Source organism: Phocoena phocoena, chromosome 1 (assembly GCF_963924675.1).
Source record: "Phocoena phocoena chromosome 1, mPhoPho1.1, whole genome shotgun sequence".
Classification (NCBI taxonomy): Eukaryota; Metazoa; Chordata; class Mammalia; order Artiodactyla; family Phocoenidae; genus Phocoena; species Phocoena phocoena.
The window spans coordinates 172,427,828-172,446,365 of NC_089219.1; the positions used below are offsets into that span (position 1 = coordinate 172,427,828).

General features: G+C 38.4%; 1 protein-coding gene across 1 annotated transcript in view; it reads left to right on the forward strand.

Annotated features, from left to right (window-relative positions):
• Positions 1-18,538, forward strand: part of USH2A (usherin) — a 791,707-nt gene that overhangs the window by 326,142 nt on the left and 447,027 nt on the right. Inside the window, exons 30-31 of the mRNA XM_065876328.1 lie at positions 5,572-5,685; positions 7,765-7,926. Of these exons, the coding sequence (XP_065732400.1) occupies positions 5,572-5,685; positions 7,765-7,926 (276 nt within the window). The remainder of the gene's footprint in view (positions 1-5,571; positions 5,686-7,764; positions 7,927-18,538) is intronic.

Below are 18,538 nucleotides of genomic sequence, written 5' to 3' on the forward strand. Positions count from 1 at the left end.
CCTTTATGCTTATGGAATGTTTTTTCAGCTCACCCTCTTCCATTATCAAAAGAGACTGGCAGGTTTCCTGACATGGTTGGGACCATTTTCTGATTTCACAGAGTTTTGCGGCTGAAAGGGAATTGGAGAGGTCATCTGGCCTGCCTCGAGGTAGGAACAGTCTCAAATTCAAAGGGTAAAAAGACTCCTCTGTGACGCCTGCCAGAGAAAAGGGGCTCATATCCAAACCAATCTTAAAAGTTTTCACCGTCAGGATATACTTCTTTAATTTAAACACCCTAAGGATCATCAAGGAGATGACCCCATTTTACCTTATTGGGTTTTCTGTGGACACAGAATATGGTGTATATGCCATATTTTTCTCTCTGGGATTCCTTTATAAATATGTCACTCTGTACATTTTTCAGTATTCTTTTAAGTATAATACTGAAATATACTTTCAATGATTATCCCTTTTTTCTCTTTGCCTTTAATTAAATATAGATCCTCTATTATCTTGGACTGGCAGCCATGGATCTTATAAATGCCCTTGTCCACTTGACATGTATGCAAGCATTTTGCTTTATGTATTTAATGTGTGTATTATCGTTATCATTAGGGTCCTTCTAGCTCTAATATTTTCTTAGATTAGAAACCTTGTAAAGATCAGCTGTAGTCTATAGCACCTTTCCCAGAAGCATATAGAAGGAAAGTTGATAAATAATTGTTTGGTAATGATATGCTGTCATAGTAGTACCACTTTTTCTTCTGGAGAGTATATAATCTAAGTCTGACTCTGACACTTAAAGGAAGACCATTTGGCCAATCACTCAATGGTCTCTAGGGATATATCCAAGAAAGAAAGGCTACCTTGCCTAGTCTTGGGGAGAATATGTTTATTTTTTGGTAATAGCAGAACTTTTTATAAGCATTAACTTTAATCCATCCTGGTAAACTCTCCATACTGAGAAACAAAAGAGAGAAACCGCATGTCTCAGGCAATAGGATGACTTGGTCGTTATTCTGATTTAGTGAGGACCACTTGGTTGACCAGCCCCTTCTACCCCAACCTCAGTGTAACCTGACAAGAGGAGAGAAAATGCTCAATCTTTACACTGCTCTTCTTACTGAAGTCGATGATACTAACCTGTATTTAGGGGAAATTATTGCAATGGTTTGACAAACTTTGTCTCTGAGACACAACATTATAAGCAAGATCCCCACTGCACATAGGAAAGAAAGGCCACCTCAGACTCAGAAAGTACGGCACGTTTTTTGAAAATGTGATTTACAAGCCACCCCAAACTTTCTACCTGCGATTCGAAGTTGGCAAGAGCCCAAACATCAGCTTTTTCTTCTCCTCCTTTTCTGTTTTCTATTTTGCAGCTCTCATTTCTCAGTGTTTATTATTATTGTTTCACCTGCCTGGAGATAGGAAATGTGAGCACTTTGATAAATGGCCTGGAAGATGATCCGGTTTCTCTCCAGCATCTTTCTTTCAGAATATTGGGATTTTTCTATGAAATGCAATTTGGTAAACTTCTCTACCAAAGCACAAACTGAAGAATGCAAGTTTGCTGAGAGGAATATTGCCTGTTTTTTAAGGTCCTTAAGGTTAAAGGGGGGAAGAAATTAGCAAAGGAGTTTCATGATAAACCTATACACACAAAGTGCCTCATTTAATGAAGGCAAGAAAGGTTAAATAAAACACCAAAGACCGTTTAGTGAATGTGAACTCAGTATCTGGGTTGACATGATCCTTCTTAAAGTCTCCACTAATAACCTTCTTGTTAAGTTGGTATAATAGTCACGATTCCAACATTGCACTTCAGCTATGATTTGGAAACAAAGAATGTCTCAGGGAAGGTATTTTGTAACATAATGGAACTGCTTTTTATGTTTCCCAATGATAATTATCTGGATGTATGATACACCCTCATGCTAAAGATTGCAGAGCATCAAACTGTGTACAGCCACTGTGCCTTTTGTGACACAATATATCTGTGCCCCAGCTAGGTCAGGGCCACCTATGAGAGGCAATGCCACCTAGGTTTTTAGGTGATGAACGAAGGAAACATTTCATGTCCCAACATATTTTCCTTGCTCACTGTAGGATTAAAAATTTTATTTTCTGGGGGCTGATTCGTTACTTGTTAACATGGCATTATACTAATTCAGACATGCAACCCATCTTATTTAGACTTGCAGTATTGACAGATTTGGACTTGGCGATAGGAAAGACGTGACAAACGCCAACGATTTTCAAAGGATAAAATGGCTGGGATAAATCTCACAAGGACATGTTAGTTTTGAACCCGGAATTTAGGGGTCATGACGGAGGTATTAAGAAATGGGAAAAATGGTAGTGTGTATATGTTAATCCCAGTCTCCTAATTTATCCCTCCCTCCGCTTCACCTCTGGTAGCCATAAGTTTGTTTTCTACATGTGACTCTATTTCTGTTTTGTAAATAAGTTCATTTGTACCATTTTCTAGATCCCACGTATGAGTGATACCATGTGATATTACTCTTTTTCCGTCTGAGTGACTTCACTTAATATGATAATCTCTAGGTCCATCCATGATTAACATATACACACTACTATGTATAAAATAGATAACTAGTAAGGACCTACTGTATAACAAAGGGAACTCTACTCAATATTCTGTAATAACCTATATGGGAAAAGAATCTAAAACAGAATGGATATGTGTATATGGATAACTGATCCACTTTGCTGTATACCTGAAACTGACATAACATTGTATATCAACTCTACTCCAATAAAAATTAAAAAAAAAAAAAAAAGAAATAGGAAGAGGGAAGTTCACAGAATAGTTTTGACTGTTGGGTCTGGATTGGGCTAGCTGAACATCCACGTGGGATGCACGGCCTGCAGGTAGAAATGCAGAACCAGAGCTTGGAGGAGAGATGTGAAGTCTGCAGATATAAATGAGAGATGAGGCTTGATGAACTAATGAAGGCAAATGTTTAGAAGAAGTGAACTAACAAAGGCAAGTGTTCAGAAGAAGAAAGAAGCCTGAGGACCCGACCTTGTTAAAAAAAAAAAAAAAAATTTAAGGGACTGTGAAAGGAAGATGAGTTGTTCAAGAAAAGCAAGGAGCCCTCAGTAATTTAGGAGGACTCCTTGGGAAAATTCTGTGGCCTAGACGGCAGCTGAACAAGGCAAGATCCAGTAAGTAGAGGAGAAGAAGGACCGTGGAAGGGTTACTTGGTCTGGTGTGGAAGGGATCACTAGCGATCTTGACAAGATAAAAATCAATATTTAATTGTACAGTGAAGGCAGAAACTGAGTCGGAATGGTAGCATAGCTTGGGCTACCAAGGCTCTGTGCCGGAGTTCTCCCCTTACACAGCTCTGCGTTGAGCATGTTATAGTCCCAGACTCATTTAATCCTGATAGTAACACTTCAAGGTGAATACTGTAGTATCCCCCTCTCATATCCCCATGATACTATATTATCCCTGGGAGGCCTCTTCTTCGAGATAGATACGATCATTATCTGTTTACAGATGAGGAAACTAAGGCACAGAGGTCTGAGCAACTTGCCCCGACCTGTACTACAAATCAGTAGTAGAATTGGCATCTGGACCCGAGCGATCTGGCGCGAGCATCTTTGCTCTTAACCACGACATCACTACATGATGAAGATGCATGTGTGATGCTGTAAGCTTTCCTTTAAGACTTTTAGTGGAAGGAGAAATAACCTCTTTTTAAAAAGTGAGCTCAGAATGTGGGTCATGATCTGGGAGATTCAAGAGGAAATGACAGTCACAGTGGCAGGAGTGAGGGAAAGCAGAAGGTGACAACATGAAGGCGTTTTGAAATTAGAGCTGCATTTGGCATGAGATGGTCCAACGTGTAAGTGTGTTAGTTCATTGGCTTGCTGTCTTCTTTGGCCGCGGGCTAAGATGCTGGTGCCAGGTGCATCCAAGAGGGTTGGGTAGCCCAGGGGGATGCTTGGGGGAGCTGCTAGAATAGAGACTTGCAGGCAACACTGGGAACTGAGGGCAAGTGAGAAGGGCCAAAACAAACAAGGGCTGTGGTCTTTGCTTCATCCTGATCTTTGCTCTTTTAATATTTTATCCTTTCTCCTGGGGAAAGGGAATAGGCAAACATGTATTTTAAAATTTGTTGTTGAATGATGCAAGCTGTCATCAATACCAGTTCATTAAAACAATCAAGGTTTACTCGATAAAGGGATACTACGAGTAAGACCATCTTTTTATAAGAACGATGACAGTCTATGTGATTAGGGATTAAAACAGCTCGAAAACCTGCAACAGAAAACAATGGCGAGCAAATACACAAATTATATTTTTGATACTTCTTTAATTCACAGGATTAACTAAATAAAGAGCCTCTGACTTGATTATAAACACCAGTAAACAAAATGTGTTTTAGTTTCTGCAGGCACCTTTAATTGCGGAACAAATCTTACATATCCACCACCAAGTCAGGTTAATTCAACACTTCCGTGGGCAGTGCTTCTGTTTAAGACAGGTGTCTTAATTAAATAAACTAATAATTTTGCAAGAAGTACAAAAGCATAATTATTTAATTGGCTAATTGTTCAACTATGTTGATTTGCATATTTGTTAGCTGCAACGTGAATAAATAATTTGTATACGTGTACCCTACCGTTAAAATAATGAAGTAACTCTTGGGAGTAGCATCTCCTAATGTGTGTTAATAGATGTCGCATAAGAAGGACTCTCTAGTTAAATAAGGTTGAAAACTGTGAGGTAAAAGAAAATGAGATAGTTTTGTTTCTGCAGGAGGTCTAGTATCCTGAAATGGGATGATGGCTGTCTTCACTATCACGTACACTGGGCTCTGCTTTACGAACTATATGTGGAATCCCGCATTTTTACAGGGGAAACATCTCAGGGGCATTAGCGTCTGAGAAGCACATTTGGGAAAATGCTATTTAGAGCTGTCTTAACAATAAGCAGGTCTCTCTCTTTTTTTCTTTTAATTTTTACTGGAGTATGGCTGCTTTACAATGTTGTGTTAGTTTCTACTATGCAGTAAAGTGAATCAGCCATACGTATTCATATATCCCCTCTTTTTTTGGATTCCCTTCCCACTTAGGTCACCACAGAGCACTGAGTAAAGTTCTGTGCTATACAGTAGGTTCTCATTAGTTATCTATTTTATACATAGTATCAATAATGTATATATGTCAATCCCAATCTCCCAATTCCTCCCACCCGCCACCTTTCCCCCTTGGTATCCATATGTTTGTTCTCTACGTCTGTGTCTCTGTTTCTGCTTTGTAAATAAGATCGTCTATACCAGTTTTTTCAGATTCCACGTATATGTGTTAAGACACGATATCTGTTTCTTTCTGACTAAATTTTTTCTTGCTAGTCACACCATTCTGCAATCAGCACACAAGCAGGAAAATGAATTAAAGGAGCATATGTTTTTGTTTTCTATATCTCTGTGTCTCTACCCCCCTTTCTCTCTCTCTCTCTCACACACACACACACACACACACACACACAATACTCTGTATAGCTTCTTCTGGTAAACATGCAAACCTCTTTTTGTCCCCTTTTATTACAGGCATATTGACAGGCTTGCTACCCTTCAAAAACTATGCAGTAACCCTAGCTGCTTGCACTTTGGCTGGCTGTACCGAGAGCTTGCACGCACTGAACGTCTCTACTCCACAAGAAGGTAAAGTAATTTCAAAGGTCTTGACTTCCACATTTCAGTCATGAATAATAAAATAGGAGAAGAGCTAAATGCTGCAAGGCCATTTGCTACAAAACCCCAACCTAATTTGATGACAAAGTGCATTGCCAGGCCATAATTGCTCCATTTTTGGGGGGGGGGGGAGTGAAAATGAATCAAACTCCATACCCTTTAATGACATGCATCTTTAATAGCTGTAATGCAGATTAATGGGCTTTTTAATTGCTGTTACATTGTTCATGCAAGAGCCTTGTCATTAATATGAAACATCTGAAAGATTAATGAAAGCTTCCTCATTTTACTGTGGCTCAGAAGTAAATCTAGAGACAGTCTGACTAAAAAGAATTGATTGTATGGCACAGTATGAAATTGAGAATCCAACGGTTGATTTCCACGGTCTCTTTTAACTGCTAAACCCCAGCGTGAGCAACAATTATTTCAGTGTGATAGAACCTCCAAACGCCGATCGAGGCGTTATTAATCACGACCTGCTTCCTTCCGCCTCAAGTCGCACTTTTGTTGTACCTGGAACTTACAAACTGTTGGCATAAATTAATGTTTCAGAAAGCATACATTTAGGAAGGCAGTGGGAAAGAGAAAATATTTTAGCACTGTAAAGCGAAAGCTTTGCTCGAGTATCAGAATGCATTTCTTCAAGAAATAACAGCTCTCAAAACATTTAAAGTGTTGTTACTTCGTATTTCTCCCTCCTGGATGAGAGGGATTAACACATTTCTCTTACTGTCTGGTTGTAAAGTTATTCAGGAGACTTAAAACCTTGATCTTTAGGGAAAAAGAGTCTGCCAGTCTCTCTCTTTTTCACTATCCCTCCACCCCCCTTACCCAGTTCCTCTTCTTCCCCCTTCCTTCTTTTAAATCCTTAAAGCAAATACCACTCGCACAGAAAATGTGTAAAGAAAGACAATGGAGGCACTTCCCTGGCAGTTCAGTGGTTAACACACCGCGCTCCCAGTGCAGGGGGCACAGCTTCTATCCCTGATCAGGGAACTAAGATCCCGCATGCCACACCAGGCAGCCAAAAAAAAAAGAAGACAACGGCTCATCTGATGAAACCAGGACAGAAAACAAGAGTCTGTAAAATCCTTCTTGTGACAATTTGTTCTTCATGCCTTGCACCTGACCTCACCAGACCACCCTCACCTGGGCTACAGCATTGGTGACCCATCTTCCGTATTTTCTCAATGTTCTCTCCATCTTTCTTATTGTGTCTTTGCTTCTGCTGAGACATATATCATTATTCCCTTTTCCAATTACTTCCACGAACTTCCATATGGCACAGATTGTCCTATATCTCACTCTTTTCTCCCCTCTGTCCATGTCTTGCCTGGTACCCTCCAAACCTACTTCACAGCTCAACCCCAGAGGGATTCCTGCTCATTCAGTTCACCATTTTCTTTCCATTATTTCAGGATTTCCCAATTTCTAGTTTTTCCTTAAATTTACTACTAATTTACTGAACGATAGGTGTGTTTAAGATCAATTTCTAAAAGTTTTTTTAGTTCCTGTGACTCCAGTTCATTGACCATTACAGAAAATGAACAGGCCCCCTTTACTGAAAAAAAAAAAAAAAAAAGTCACATACATTGTAATTTTCATATGTAATTAATTCTGTATCTTCTGGCTATTTCTACGGCTACATATAGGTCTTTTTAAATCGATTATGAACCGCTCTCCCTAGCATTGCCTATCTTAGATCAAAAGTTCCTCAAGGGTAGGGATTCTGTCTAATTTGCTTTAAAAGGCACAGCCCAAGTAGGGATTATGGGTTAATAATACTTGTGATGAAGTAACACAAGCATCAGTAAAGTGAACTAGTGTAAATACTCCCCGTCCATCATTGAGGCAAATTCTCATAAATTCAGGACAGGTATTTAGTACTGTTCCTAAAGCAATTACTGACAAGCTGCCCACGAATCAGGAACATTCCCATGCATGGGATTTCTGGTTTATTCCATGATTTATTGGTTTGGGTGTGAAAAGTTTGAATTAGAAAAGTAAACTAAAATTAGACTCTATATATCTTTTTAATTTTTCCCACAGCACCGCAAGAGGTTCAGCCACCAGTAGCCAAATCCCTTCCCAATTCTTTGTTACTCTCCTGGAATCCACCCAAAAAGGCAAATGGTATTATAACTCAGTACTCCTTATATATGGATGGGATACGAATTTATTCAGGCAATGGAGAGAACTACACAGTCACAGGTAAGACTTCTATAGGTATCAGTAAATAGTTATAGTCTATATTAAAGACTATATATTAGTATATATTATATATACTAAAAATTAATATACATATTTCAGTATATATATATTATATATATTATATATATATTTTATATATATATATAAATAGTTATCTGAGAATGCAGTTTCGAAAGTTGGGTTACTTAGTTTTGTCTCCTGTTAAATCATTAGAATTCCATGACTTTTGTGGTTACATTACACTTACAGTGAAGTCAAAGCTGGAAAAATGGAAAAGGGCTCACGCTGGCTCCCTTCCCCCTCCCCCAAGGCTGTCTTACTGCATGTTCTCTACCATTGTCCCACCACTCCTTACCTGAATCCTTCTACTAATATACCTTTGCACAGGTGCAGAGGGGGGTTTGGAAATGTATGATATCAACACAGACAGCTCAGCATATGACTCCTCTGCCTCTAACTGATCACAAGATTGAAGCTGGGACCCAGTGTGCTCCCCAGCCGTGCTCGCAGTACAGTGATGTCATTTCAATTCAGTTGATGTCATGTCAATCCAGTTGAGGCGATGATGTCATTTCAAACAAATGCCACTGGCACGTGAATTAACCACTTTAAAATCCTCATGAATGTGGAATAAGCTTAAGACTCAGAAGTGTGACTCAGTGTGGTTTGAATTTGAGACCATTTGGGAAGAAACATAGTATATCTGCCTAGATCATATTATAAAGTGTCATGACACTTAAGAAAAGTGAATTGTTGGAAACCTTGTGAAACACGAGGCCTGTATTATGTACGTTGTCTGGTGCCTGAATGGTGTTTACATTTGTATGGTAATAGTGGTTATATATTTTATGATATTTTAGATATTATATGTGACTATTAGGTGAGAGATCATTAATCAAATATTGATTGATGAAAAACTGAGGCCTTAGAGAGTTTAAATTCTTCATGAAAGGTCGTAACAGGTTAGCGTCAGAGACAGGATTAATTGTTTATGTATTCACTCCTTCACATTAATGCCAGGTACTAAGGTTGTAACAGAGAACCAGCCAGACACCGCCTCCCCTCAGCCCCTTGATGCTCATGATTTCATGGCAACACATAAAGATGCAGGAATGAGGCATATTGGCAAAGGGCTATGGCATTCATCTAATTGAGTTCTCTGAATTTATATTTTTTGTATCCTCTCTAGTCTGAGAGGCTTCAGAGCACAAGAACTATTACTTCTGTATTTCATTCATCATGGTTGGATAGAATTCTGTAATACTTATTCAGTGAGGTAGGTGTTACCGTTACCCCCATTTTACAAATGAGGAAATTGAGGCACAGAAAGGTTAAGCGACTTCCTTCAGGCCACACAGCCTGTGAGAGGTAGACTTTGATACCATCTCAAGTATTCTGACTAATGATGAGTATGCGGTCTTAAAACAAGTTATTTAACTTCTGAGACTTAGTTTCTGAAACAGTAAAATAGAATTAACTGCAATTTTCAGGATTTTGAAGGGAACTAGAACTAGAAAAACACCTAGCACGTTCTTAGTAAACTTAGTAGAGAGAACTAAACTAAAAAATAAATACTAAAACTAAAAATAGATTACCCCTTGGGCTTCCCTGATGGCGCAGTGGTTGAGAGTCTGCCTGCCAATGCAGGGGACACGGGTTCATGCCCCGGCCCGGGAAGATCCCACATGCCGCAGAGCAGCTGGGCCCGTGAGCCATGGCCGCTGAGCCTGTGCGTCCGGAGCCTGTGCTCCGCAACAGGAGAGGCCACAGCAGTGAGAGGCCCACGTACCCACCCCCCCCGCCCAAAAAAAAAGTGTGGACCTTGAAGATTTCCAAAATGTGCAGAATGCCCAATGAGGTGACACTCCAAAGCCAGAAAAAGAACAGGGTGGGGAGGAGAGGAGGCTAGAATTCACACTGATTTCTCATGCCACCTAAAAAATGAAACTAATTCTGTATTCCATTGACTCAAATCCTTAACAGACCCATGTGACTATAGTATCTGCATTGAAAGATCATGGCAAATGTTAGCATAGTATAAGAGATGCCCCAAATATAAAGAAAGTGGAATATTTTTATAGAGTCCTTAACCATCTTCTCTAACTACAGTGATAATGGTTTCTTCGGTGGTGTTCATCCTTCAGGTAGATTTTTAAAGATTATTTCTCTGATAAGACTCATAACATTTTTTCCTGTGTCCTCCTTGGCATCTCAAAGGCAACTATACTTCTTGTTGCTTTTATCTCCAAATGGCAGAAGATGTGAAGTACAGAAGGAATACGGTATTGGTCACTAAGGAGAGGAGCTAAGCCAAAAACGTTACGATGGGGTTCAGAGTTGTACATGATGATTCAAGTGTCATAGCCAGCATAGCTGAGGCCCAGAGATGCCAAGAAATCCTAGTCGGTAATTGGAAAAACTGATTCAAATCTGGGTCTCTCTGGCCTCAAAGTCCAAACGTTTCATCTCTACACATGCTACTTATTGAACACATTTTATTATTCCTCACGACAACTCTGAAAGGGATATGGAAGCTTGATTACAAACCCCAGAGCACCCATGTTAGTCTTCTAGGGCTGCCATACCCAAATACCACAGACTGGATGGCTTAAACAACGGAAATTTATTTCTCGTAGTTCTGGAGGCTAGAAGTCCAAGATCAAGGTGTTGGCAGGTTTGGTTTCTCTTGGGGCCTCTCTCCTTGCCTTGCAGACAGCCAGTTTCTCCCTGCATCCTCACGTGGTGTTTCTTATGTGTACACCCTTGCTGTCTCTTCCTCTTCCTTTAGGGGCATCAGAACCATTGGATTAGGGCCCTATCCCTGTAACCTCAGTTAACCTTCATCACCTCTTTAAAAGCCCTATCTCTGTAAATCAACTATACTCCAGTATAAAATAAAAATTGAATTTCAAAGAAGCCCTATCTCCAAATGTAGTCGCATTGGGGGTTAAGGCTTCAACATGTAAATTTTGGAGAACACAATTCAGTTTGTAACAGCACCCAAAAGTGAGTGTTTTCTGAATGTCCACTTTTCTTGAGATTATCCAATGGCATGCAGGTTAAATAAAATGGTCTTTTAGATCTCTTTCAACTCTTTCAAGATTTTGTATCTGTGATATACATTACATTTAGGTCATTTATGTCTTCAGAATTCACCTGTCCACTAGGAATCACAGAAAAGAAGAATGGGAAGGGGAATCTGGCTGGTTGAAGTCAGCCCAGAGAAAACTGATGGAGAAAACTGCTCTAGCATTGGGTCTCACTTTAGCCTCTAAAGACACTTTAAATCCTGCCCCTTTTCATCATAAAATGTATCCACGATGCTATTGGTACTCGTTGCTTGTCTTTGTGCCAGGATATTTGTGGCATAATGTCCTTTCCATTCTGAGTAGCTTGTGGATAGAACTTCTGTTCTATTCTATTCTATTCTATTCTATCCTATTCTATTCTGTTCTGTTCTGTTCTGTTCTGTTCTGTTCTATTCTATTCTATTCTATTCTAGCTGGTGCTGTCAGTAATAGCAAGAGTTTAGGGTCAATGAAATGGATCTCTCCAGTGCTAAAATGTCAATTCATAGAGAGACTGAGAAATGAAAGATATAGTCTACTATTAGAGAAATAATTGATAGCATTTTTTAGTTATAAAAGTAACATATGCTTACTGAAGATAATTTAAAATATGCAGATATCTAATACCTGATAATCCCACCTTACAGATAGAAACTCTTAGAATTTGATGTAATTCCTTCCAGCACTTTATTCATTTTAACAAAACTGAGCTATAATGTATAATTTGGAATCCTTGCATATTCCCTTATTATGAATATATCTCACACCACAAGGATTTTTCTAAAAGTATCTTGAAATATTTTAATAATGTTATATTCCCTCTTATGAATGTACATTAATGCATTTAACCACTTAAAAATTCAAAATTTCTAATTTATCTCATTTTAAATATTTTATGATAAATATTACTGTACATAAATGCTTGTTTGCTATATCTCTAAATGGGGAATAGCTAAATCAAAGTAGCAGACTTTTTCAGAATATTTGATATACATTTTTGCATTGTTTTCCAGAAAAGCTCATAAACAGTGAACGTTACATCCTTACATCTTTGACAGTTTTACAACCTGAAAATATTATTTTTATTTGCACGTTTAGCTACTAGTTTACTGCATACTTTTGTATGATGATTAGCGATTTATATGATTCAGCTGATCATAGTATGGATGAGCAAAAGTTTAATAGGGGTAAGGATTCAGTTTGAAACTACTTTAAGAGCTGTGTTTCATACCCTGTTTTTCCTGGCTACAATCACCTGCCCTATTTACAGTTCTTTGTCTTCTACACCATCAAAAACTTCTTTAATGACTTGGCTTAATGTCCCCTCCTAAATATTCAAGGTGTCAACCTTTCTTTTCTCACTCCTACTCCATTTATTCATAGCTTCCTTTTAAGTTTCCACATAGAACAAACATTTTTCCGTTATGCGTAAAAAAATGGATCTTGCCTCCATGGTGGATACAGGTCAAAGTAAATGCATTTCAATTCAAAAGCCACTTAGCATCTAGGTGGCTGGAATGTTTTTCTTCTTCCTCTTAAATATGAAGCATTAAAAGTCAAAGGCAGTGCTGCACCTTGAGTTAGTACAAAATATATTTAAAAATGCATACAGTTCAAATTTTTGCCTTGCATAGGCCATAAGCTAGTAAAATGGTGGGTCAGTTATGACACTGAAAAATGAATCCAGTTAGAGAACCTCCCGAAGGCTGTTGATGTTCGCTATAATAAATAGCACACACTTGAAGTCAAACTTTTTCATTCTGTATTCAAAGGTAATGGATTTTTCGTAACCATAGTAACCTTGGGGTATTTCTGGATAAATACATGAGGTATATACATTCTAGTTTTATTTTTGAATATAAACTACCACATTATGTATTACTAATAATATGAAAAATAGGCTGTAGGTTAGTATAATGACAGCTTAAACTAGTATGCATTTTTCTCCTGCAAAAAATAAATATTTATCAAAAGTATAGGTTCAATTAATTTTCCCCCCAGTTTTGTGGTATTCTGGTGGTGCCATTTATCTTTTTTTGCAAGATCTCCATTAATCTCTTATTTCTGTCTCGTAACAGATTTTTAAGAATTTCAAGGTAAAAACAATTGTGCTTTAAAGCTTATGATTAAAAACATTATTGAAAGATTGAAGGACCTATATTGATATCACCAGCAGAGCTATTGTGGTGCCACTTAAGATGTGTGTATACCGTATGTTCATAAACGGGGAGGAAAAAAGAAACCTTTTGTGAGTCTGTTCACAACATACTGGGATTGTTTCAAAGTTCAGGCTAGATAGATTCCTGATTGATGATGACCATCCAAACTGTAGCCAACCAGATGATTCTCATTTTAAATGAGCACCCTACTTAGAAACTGGCAATCTTTAAGAAGTTCGTGAGATAGTTCACAGAAGCCTACAAAGTTTTTGGAAGCAAGGATAGCAAGATGGTGGTAACCTGAAGAAGTATACTACGAGCATGACAAGGAGGTTTATGTGAGTTGTGCTGACCAGTGAAGAAAGAATAGGGTTCCCTCAGGACAACTCTTTTCTTACTATGTAAATGGTTCTTAGTAACCCAACCTATACCTTTGCTGCTTACGAATGTGAAAATTTCAAAGGGGGATGTGTCAAAAAGGATTCCCTAAAAATTATATCTGACACCAAACCTTAAAACATGAACATTTTCAAGTGTATTATCTCATAAATCTATAGTAGTCTTATGATTGAATAAGAGTGACTGATTTCTAGCACCATTGGTGGCATCTTCCCATCACCATTAGGACCTGAGATTCTATCACTAAGACTGAGCCAGTAAGACGAGGATAATAGTGGTATAAGGAGTGTGTGTGTGTGTGTGTGTGTGTGTGTGTGTGAGTATGAGAGAGAGACAGACAGATAGAAAGACAAAGGCAGAGGCAGAGAGAGACAGAGGAAAAGCAGATGAATTTCTGGTAAAGTCAGATAGTAAGTATTTATATCTTTAACCACTAAAAGTGCTAAAACTTTTTTTTTTTGGTCTTATTTGCCAAGGTCAGAAAGAACCATGTATAAACAGCAAAATAGAAATGTTCATCTTGAAACTTCCAAACACTTAAGTCTTACGATGAGACATTTATGATAGAAGAAGCTGTATTGCTTATGGCACAATAAAAGAAAGTGTTCAAAGGTTAGGTACTTCTAACCAAGCATTATAAGAAACCTTATCAACACTACAAATTTGAGCTAAATTGTATTCATTCACACTGATGGCTTACAAAACATCTTTTCTTAGCAAGACAAAACTTCACTTTAACCTTGATATTTTCTTTCATTTTGCATTTTTTTTTTTTTTTTTTTTTGCGGTACGCGGGCCTCTCACTGTTGTGGCCTCTCCCGTTGCGGAGCAACAGGCTCCGGACGCGCAGGCTCAGTGGCCATGGCTCACGGGCCCAGCCGCTCCGCGGCATGTGGGATCCTCCCACACCGGGGCACGAACCCGTGTCCCCTGCATCGGCAGGCGGACTCTCAACCACTGCGCCACCAGGGAAGCCCTCATTTTGCATTTTTGAATACCACAATGCAGTGATTCTAAATCACTCTTCTTACATGAAGTAATGTTACTGAGGGGAATACTGTTAACATGCTTGTGTTCTAACCCATAAGGCAGAGTATTAATAAGACAGAGCATGTGACGGTTTTCAGGGAAGGCAGTGATCTCATCTATGAGTGATGGTGCCTCCCTATTACAAACTAATTCATACTTTGTGCCCTTTTGATGTCACTGACATACAGCGTTAAATTATACAAAGTCTAAGAAACCTGAGGATACAAGGAAAAAAGTCCAAATAATGGAAAGAAGTGAAAGCCTTCAGAGGCCAAGTTACTAGGCTGCTAACTCTGTGATCAAAGACTCCAGAAGAGTTGCTTAAGATTTAGCCACAGCCCTGGTCCTTGGGTTAATAAACAATGGATGCTTTACTTTAAAAAGCTCTGTTCACTTACTAACAAAGGGTCAAGTGAAGTGAAATGACTTGTACAGAATGTTTAAATATCAGTTGTGGTTGTAAACAATACAACCAAAGTGTCATTCTTACTTTAAGATGCTTCTGCAATGCACAAGTATGTGAAGAACTTAAATACGTTTAAATTTATATTTTAAGGTCTGTACCCAAATATTACCTGTGATCTGTTAACCTAGCTGATGAATATTATATACTCTTAAATGGTAGGAAAAGGCTCTCTATTTGAAGGAATTTCAGAGGAATAGTGGAAATCAGATCCAGTTAGAAAAGTAGTGGAGTTAAATCCTGAAAAAGGTGATGGGATGTCTTCTTTTAAAAAAAACACATTATTTTATGTTGGAGTATAGCCGATTAACAATGTTGCGATAGTTTCAGGTGCACAGCAAAGGGACTCAGCCATGCATCTACATGTATCCATCCTCCCCCAGACCCCCGCTCCCATCCAGACTGCCACATAACATTGAGCAGAGTTCCCTGTGCTATACCGTAGGTCCTTGTTGGTTATTCTTTTTAAATATAGCCGTGTGTACATGTCAGTCCCAAACTCCCTGAGTATCCCTTCCCTCTACCCTCCCCGCCCGGGAACCATAAGTTCATTCTCTAAGTCTGAGAGTCCGTTTCTGTTTTGTAAAGACGTTCATTTGTATCATTTCTTTTTGGATTCCACATATAAGCGATATCATATGATATTTCTCTTTCTCTGTCTGACTTATGAGTGCTTACTTCCATGGAGAGCTTTACAAATAGAACCTGCCTGCTACTTTGAGCATTAAGAACTGCCATTATTTTAAATTTATTTCTTAAAGCTTCTTAATTGAATGATAACTTCACACCAAAAATATATCTTAAGTATACAGCTTGATGAATATGCTCAAACTGAACACATCTATGGAACCAGTGCCCAGATCAAGACACAGAACATTATTGGCACCCTAGAGGCCCCCCGTTTTTGCCCTCATGTCTTATCTCTTGACTCAGGTGACTGCTTTCCTGATCATTTAGCATAGATTTTTTTTGTTTGTTTTGCTGTTTTGTATTTAATATGAATGGAATCAGACAGTGTGTTCTTTCTTCACTGGTTTCTTTTGGAGAATGGAGGAGGGAGAGTGAATCAGTGGAACAATCCTTTGTATTCCTGCACATATATCCTGAACCCTCTGACCTCCAAACTGTTGCTATGACAGTGTCAGCTGTTATAGTGCTACCTTCCAGAAAGCCATTGGAATATTTGTAAAATGAACCATCTACCTCCTTCTCCAAGTCCAGAACTGGGAACTAACTATAGAGAAGCTTCATCTATGAAGTTAGAACTTAGCACATGGAATCACTGGCCTGTGTTCACCAGCAGAAAACTTCTAAGTGTCCACTAATGGAATATTGTGTGGCCATACAACTCGGGATGCTGTAGAAGAATATTTAATAATGTGGAAATGTGTTAAAAACAAACACTTCAACAGCACGTAATATGTGAATCTATTTTAGTAAAATATATGTGTATACACATGTGTATGTATACATGGATGTGAATACGTACGTATATGAATATGTATGTCTAGGGATATACACCAAAGTCTTAACAGTGCTTATCTCCCAGTAATGGGATTCTAGTGTTTACTTTCCTTTTTTTGAAGGGGTCTTTTTATCTTTTAAATTTACTACAGTTTGGATATCATCTGCATTTTTGTAGTATTTTTCCCAATTTTAATATATATAATTGGTACAATGGATATTTCAGGAATCTGATTACATTCACCTATCAGTACTTATCTGTCAGTTCTCTCTACTCTTTACTTTGATATTTAATCAGGTAGATCACCTTACTCATTTCCTTCTAGCCAGTATCAAGTGTGGTATTCTCCATACCTCTAACACGATCTACCCTCATTAAAATGTTACCCATATATGATGGTCTAGCTCAATTTTCACATCTTCCTTTGATCCACAGATTATCATTTTCCTACAAATTTGTCACTTGAATACATTCTGTCTTGCAATATTAACTTATTTTACAGTACGCGGGCCTCTCACTGTTGTGGCCTCTCCCGTTGCGGAGCAGAGGCTCCGGTATTAACTTATTTTAAAGGCAATAAATCTCGATTCCAAATAAGAGTGTAGGTGCATTGAGTACAGTTATCATGTTATTTATGTTCATGATCGCTATAGTAGGTAGCCTAGGAATAAGAACCCAATTGGCCTCTAATAATCTCTTATTGGATTGAGTTGAAATGAATTAAATTGACGAACACTGAGAATCAGTAAATTAATATTTTAAAGTAAATGACAACAAACACCGATGCATAATTCAGAAGTAATTAATATGCTAAATGTGGTAAACAGTTTTAATGAGGTAGGCTGTTCCTGTAGCTTCCTAGAATTTTTCTTTTAATTATCCAATATGTAGCTAATTCTTTTTTGGCTAAACTACTTGTGTAAATTTGCTAGGGCTGCTATAACAGAGTATCGCGGGGTGGATTAAACAACAGAAATTGATTGTCTCACAGTTCTAGAGGCTAGAAGTTCCGTATCAATGTGTTGGTGAGGGTTGGTCCCTTCTAGGGGCCGTAAGGGAGAATCTGTGTCATGCCTCTCCCCTAGCTTCTGGTGGTTTGCTGGCAATCTTTGGTGTTCTGTGACTTGTAGAAGCATCTCCCTGATCTCTGCCTTCCTCTTCACATGGCATTCTCCTTGTGTGCGGCCTGTGTGGAAATTTCCCCTTTTTATAAGAACGCAAGTCATATTGGATTAGGGCCCACCCTGATGACTTCATCTTTTTTTTTTTTTAACTTTTACGTTGGAGTATAGTTGATTAACAATGATGTTAGTTTCAGGTGTACAACAAAGTGATTCAGTTATACATATACATGTGTCTATTCTTTTTCAAATTCTTTTCCCAGTTAGGTTGTTATAGAATACTGAACCGAGTTCCCTGTGCTATACAGTAGGTCCTTGTTGGTTATCGATTGTATTTTATTTTTTTGAATTTTATTTTACTTTTTTATACAGCAGGTTCTTATTATCTATTTCATACATATTAGTGTATATATGTCAATCCCAATCTCCCAATTCATGCCACCATCACCCCCCACCCCCGCTTTCCCCCCTTGGTGTCCATACGTTTGTTCTCTACATCTGTGTCTCTATTTCTGCCTTGCAAACTGGTTCATCTGTACCATTTTTCTAGATTCCACATATATGCGTTAATATACGGTATTTGTTTTTCCCTTTCTGACTTATTTCACTCTGTATGACAGTCTCTAGGTCCGTCCACAGTGCTACAAATGATCCAGTTTCGTTCCATTTTATGGCTGAGTAATATTCCGTTGTATACATGTACCACTTCTTTATCCATTCATCTGTCGATGGGCATTTAGGTTGCCTCCATGACCTGGCTATTGTAAATAGTGCTGCAATGAACATTGGGGTGCAAGTGTCTTTTTGAATTATGGTTTTCTCTGGGTATATGCCCAGTAGTGGGATGGCTGGGTCATATGGTAATTCTATTTTTAGTTTTTTAAGGAACCTCCATATTGTTCTCCATA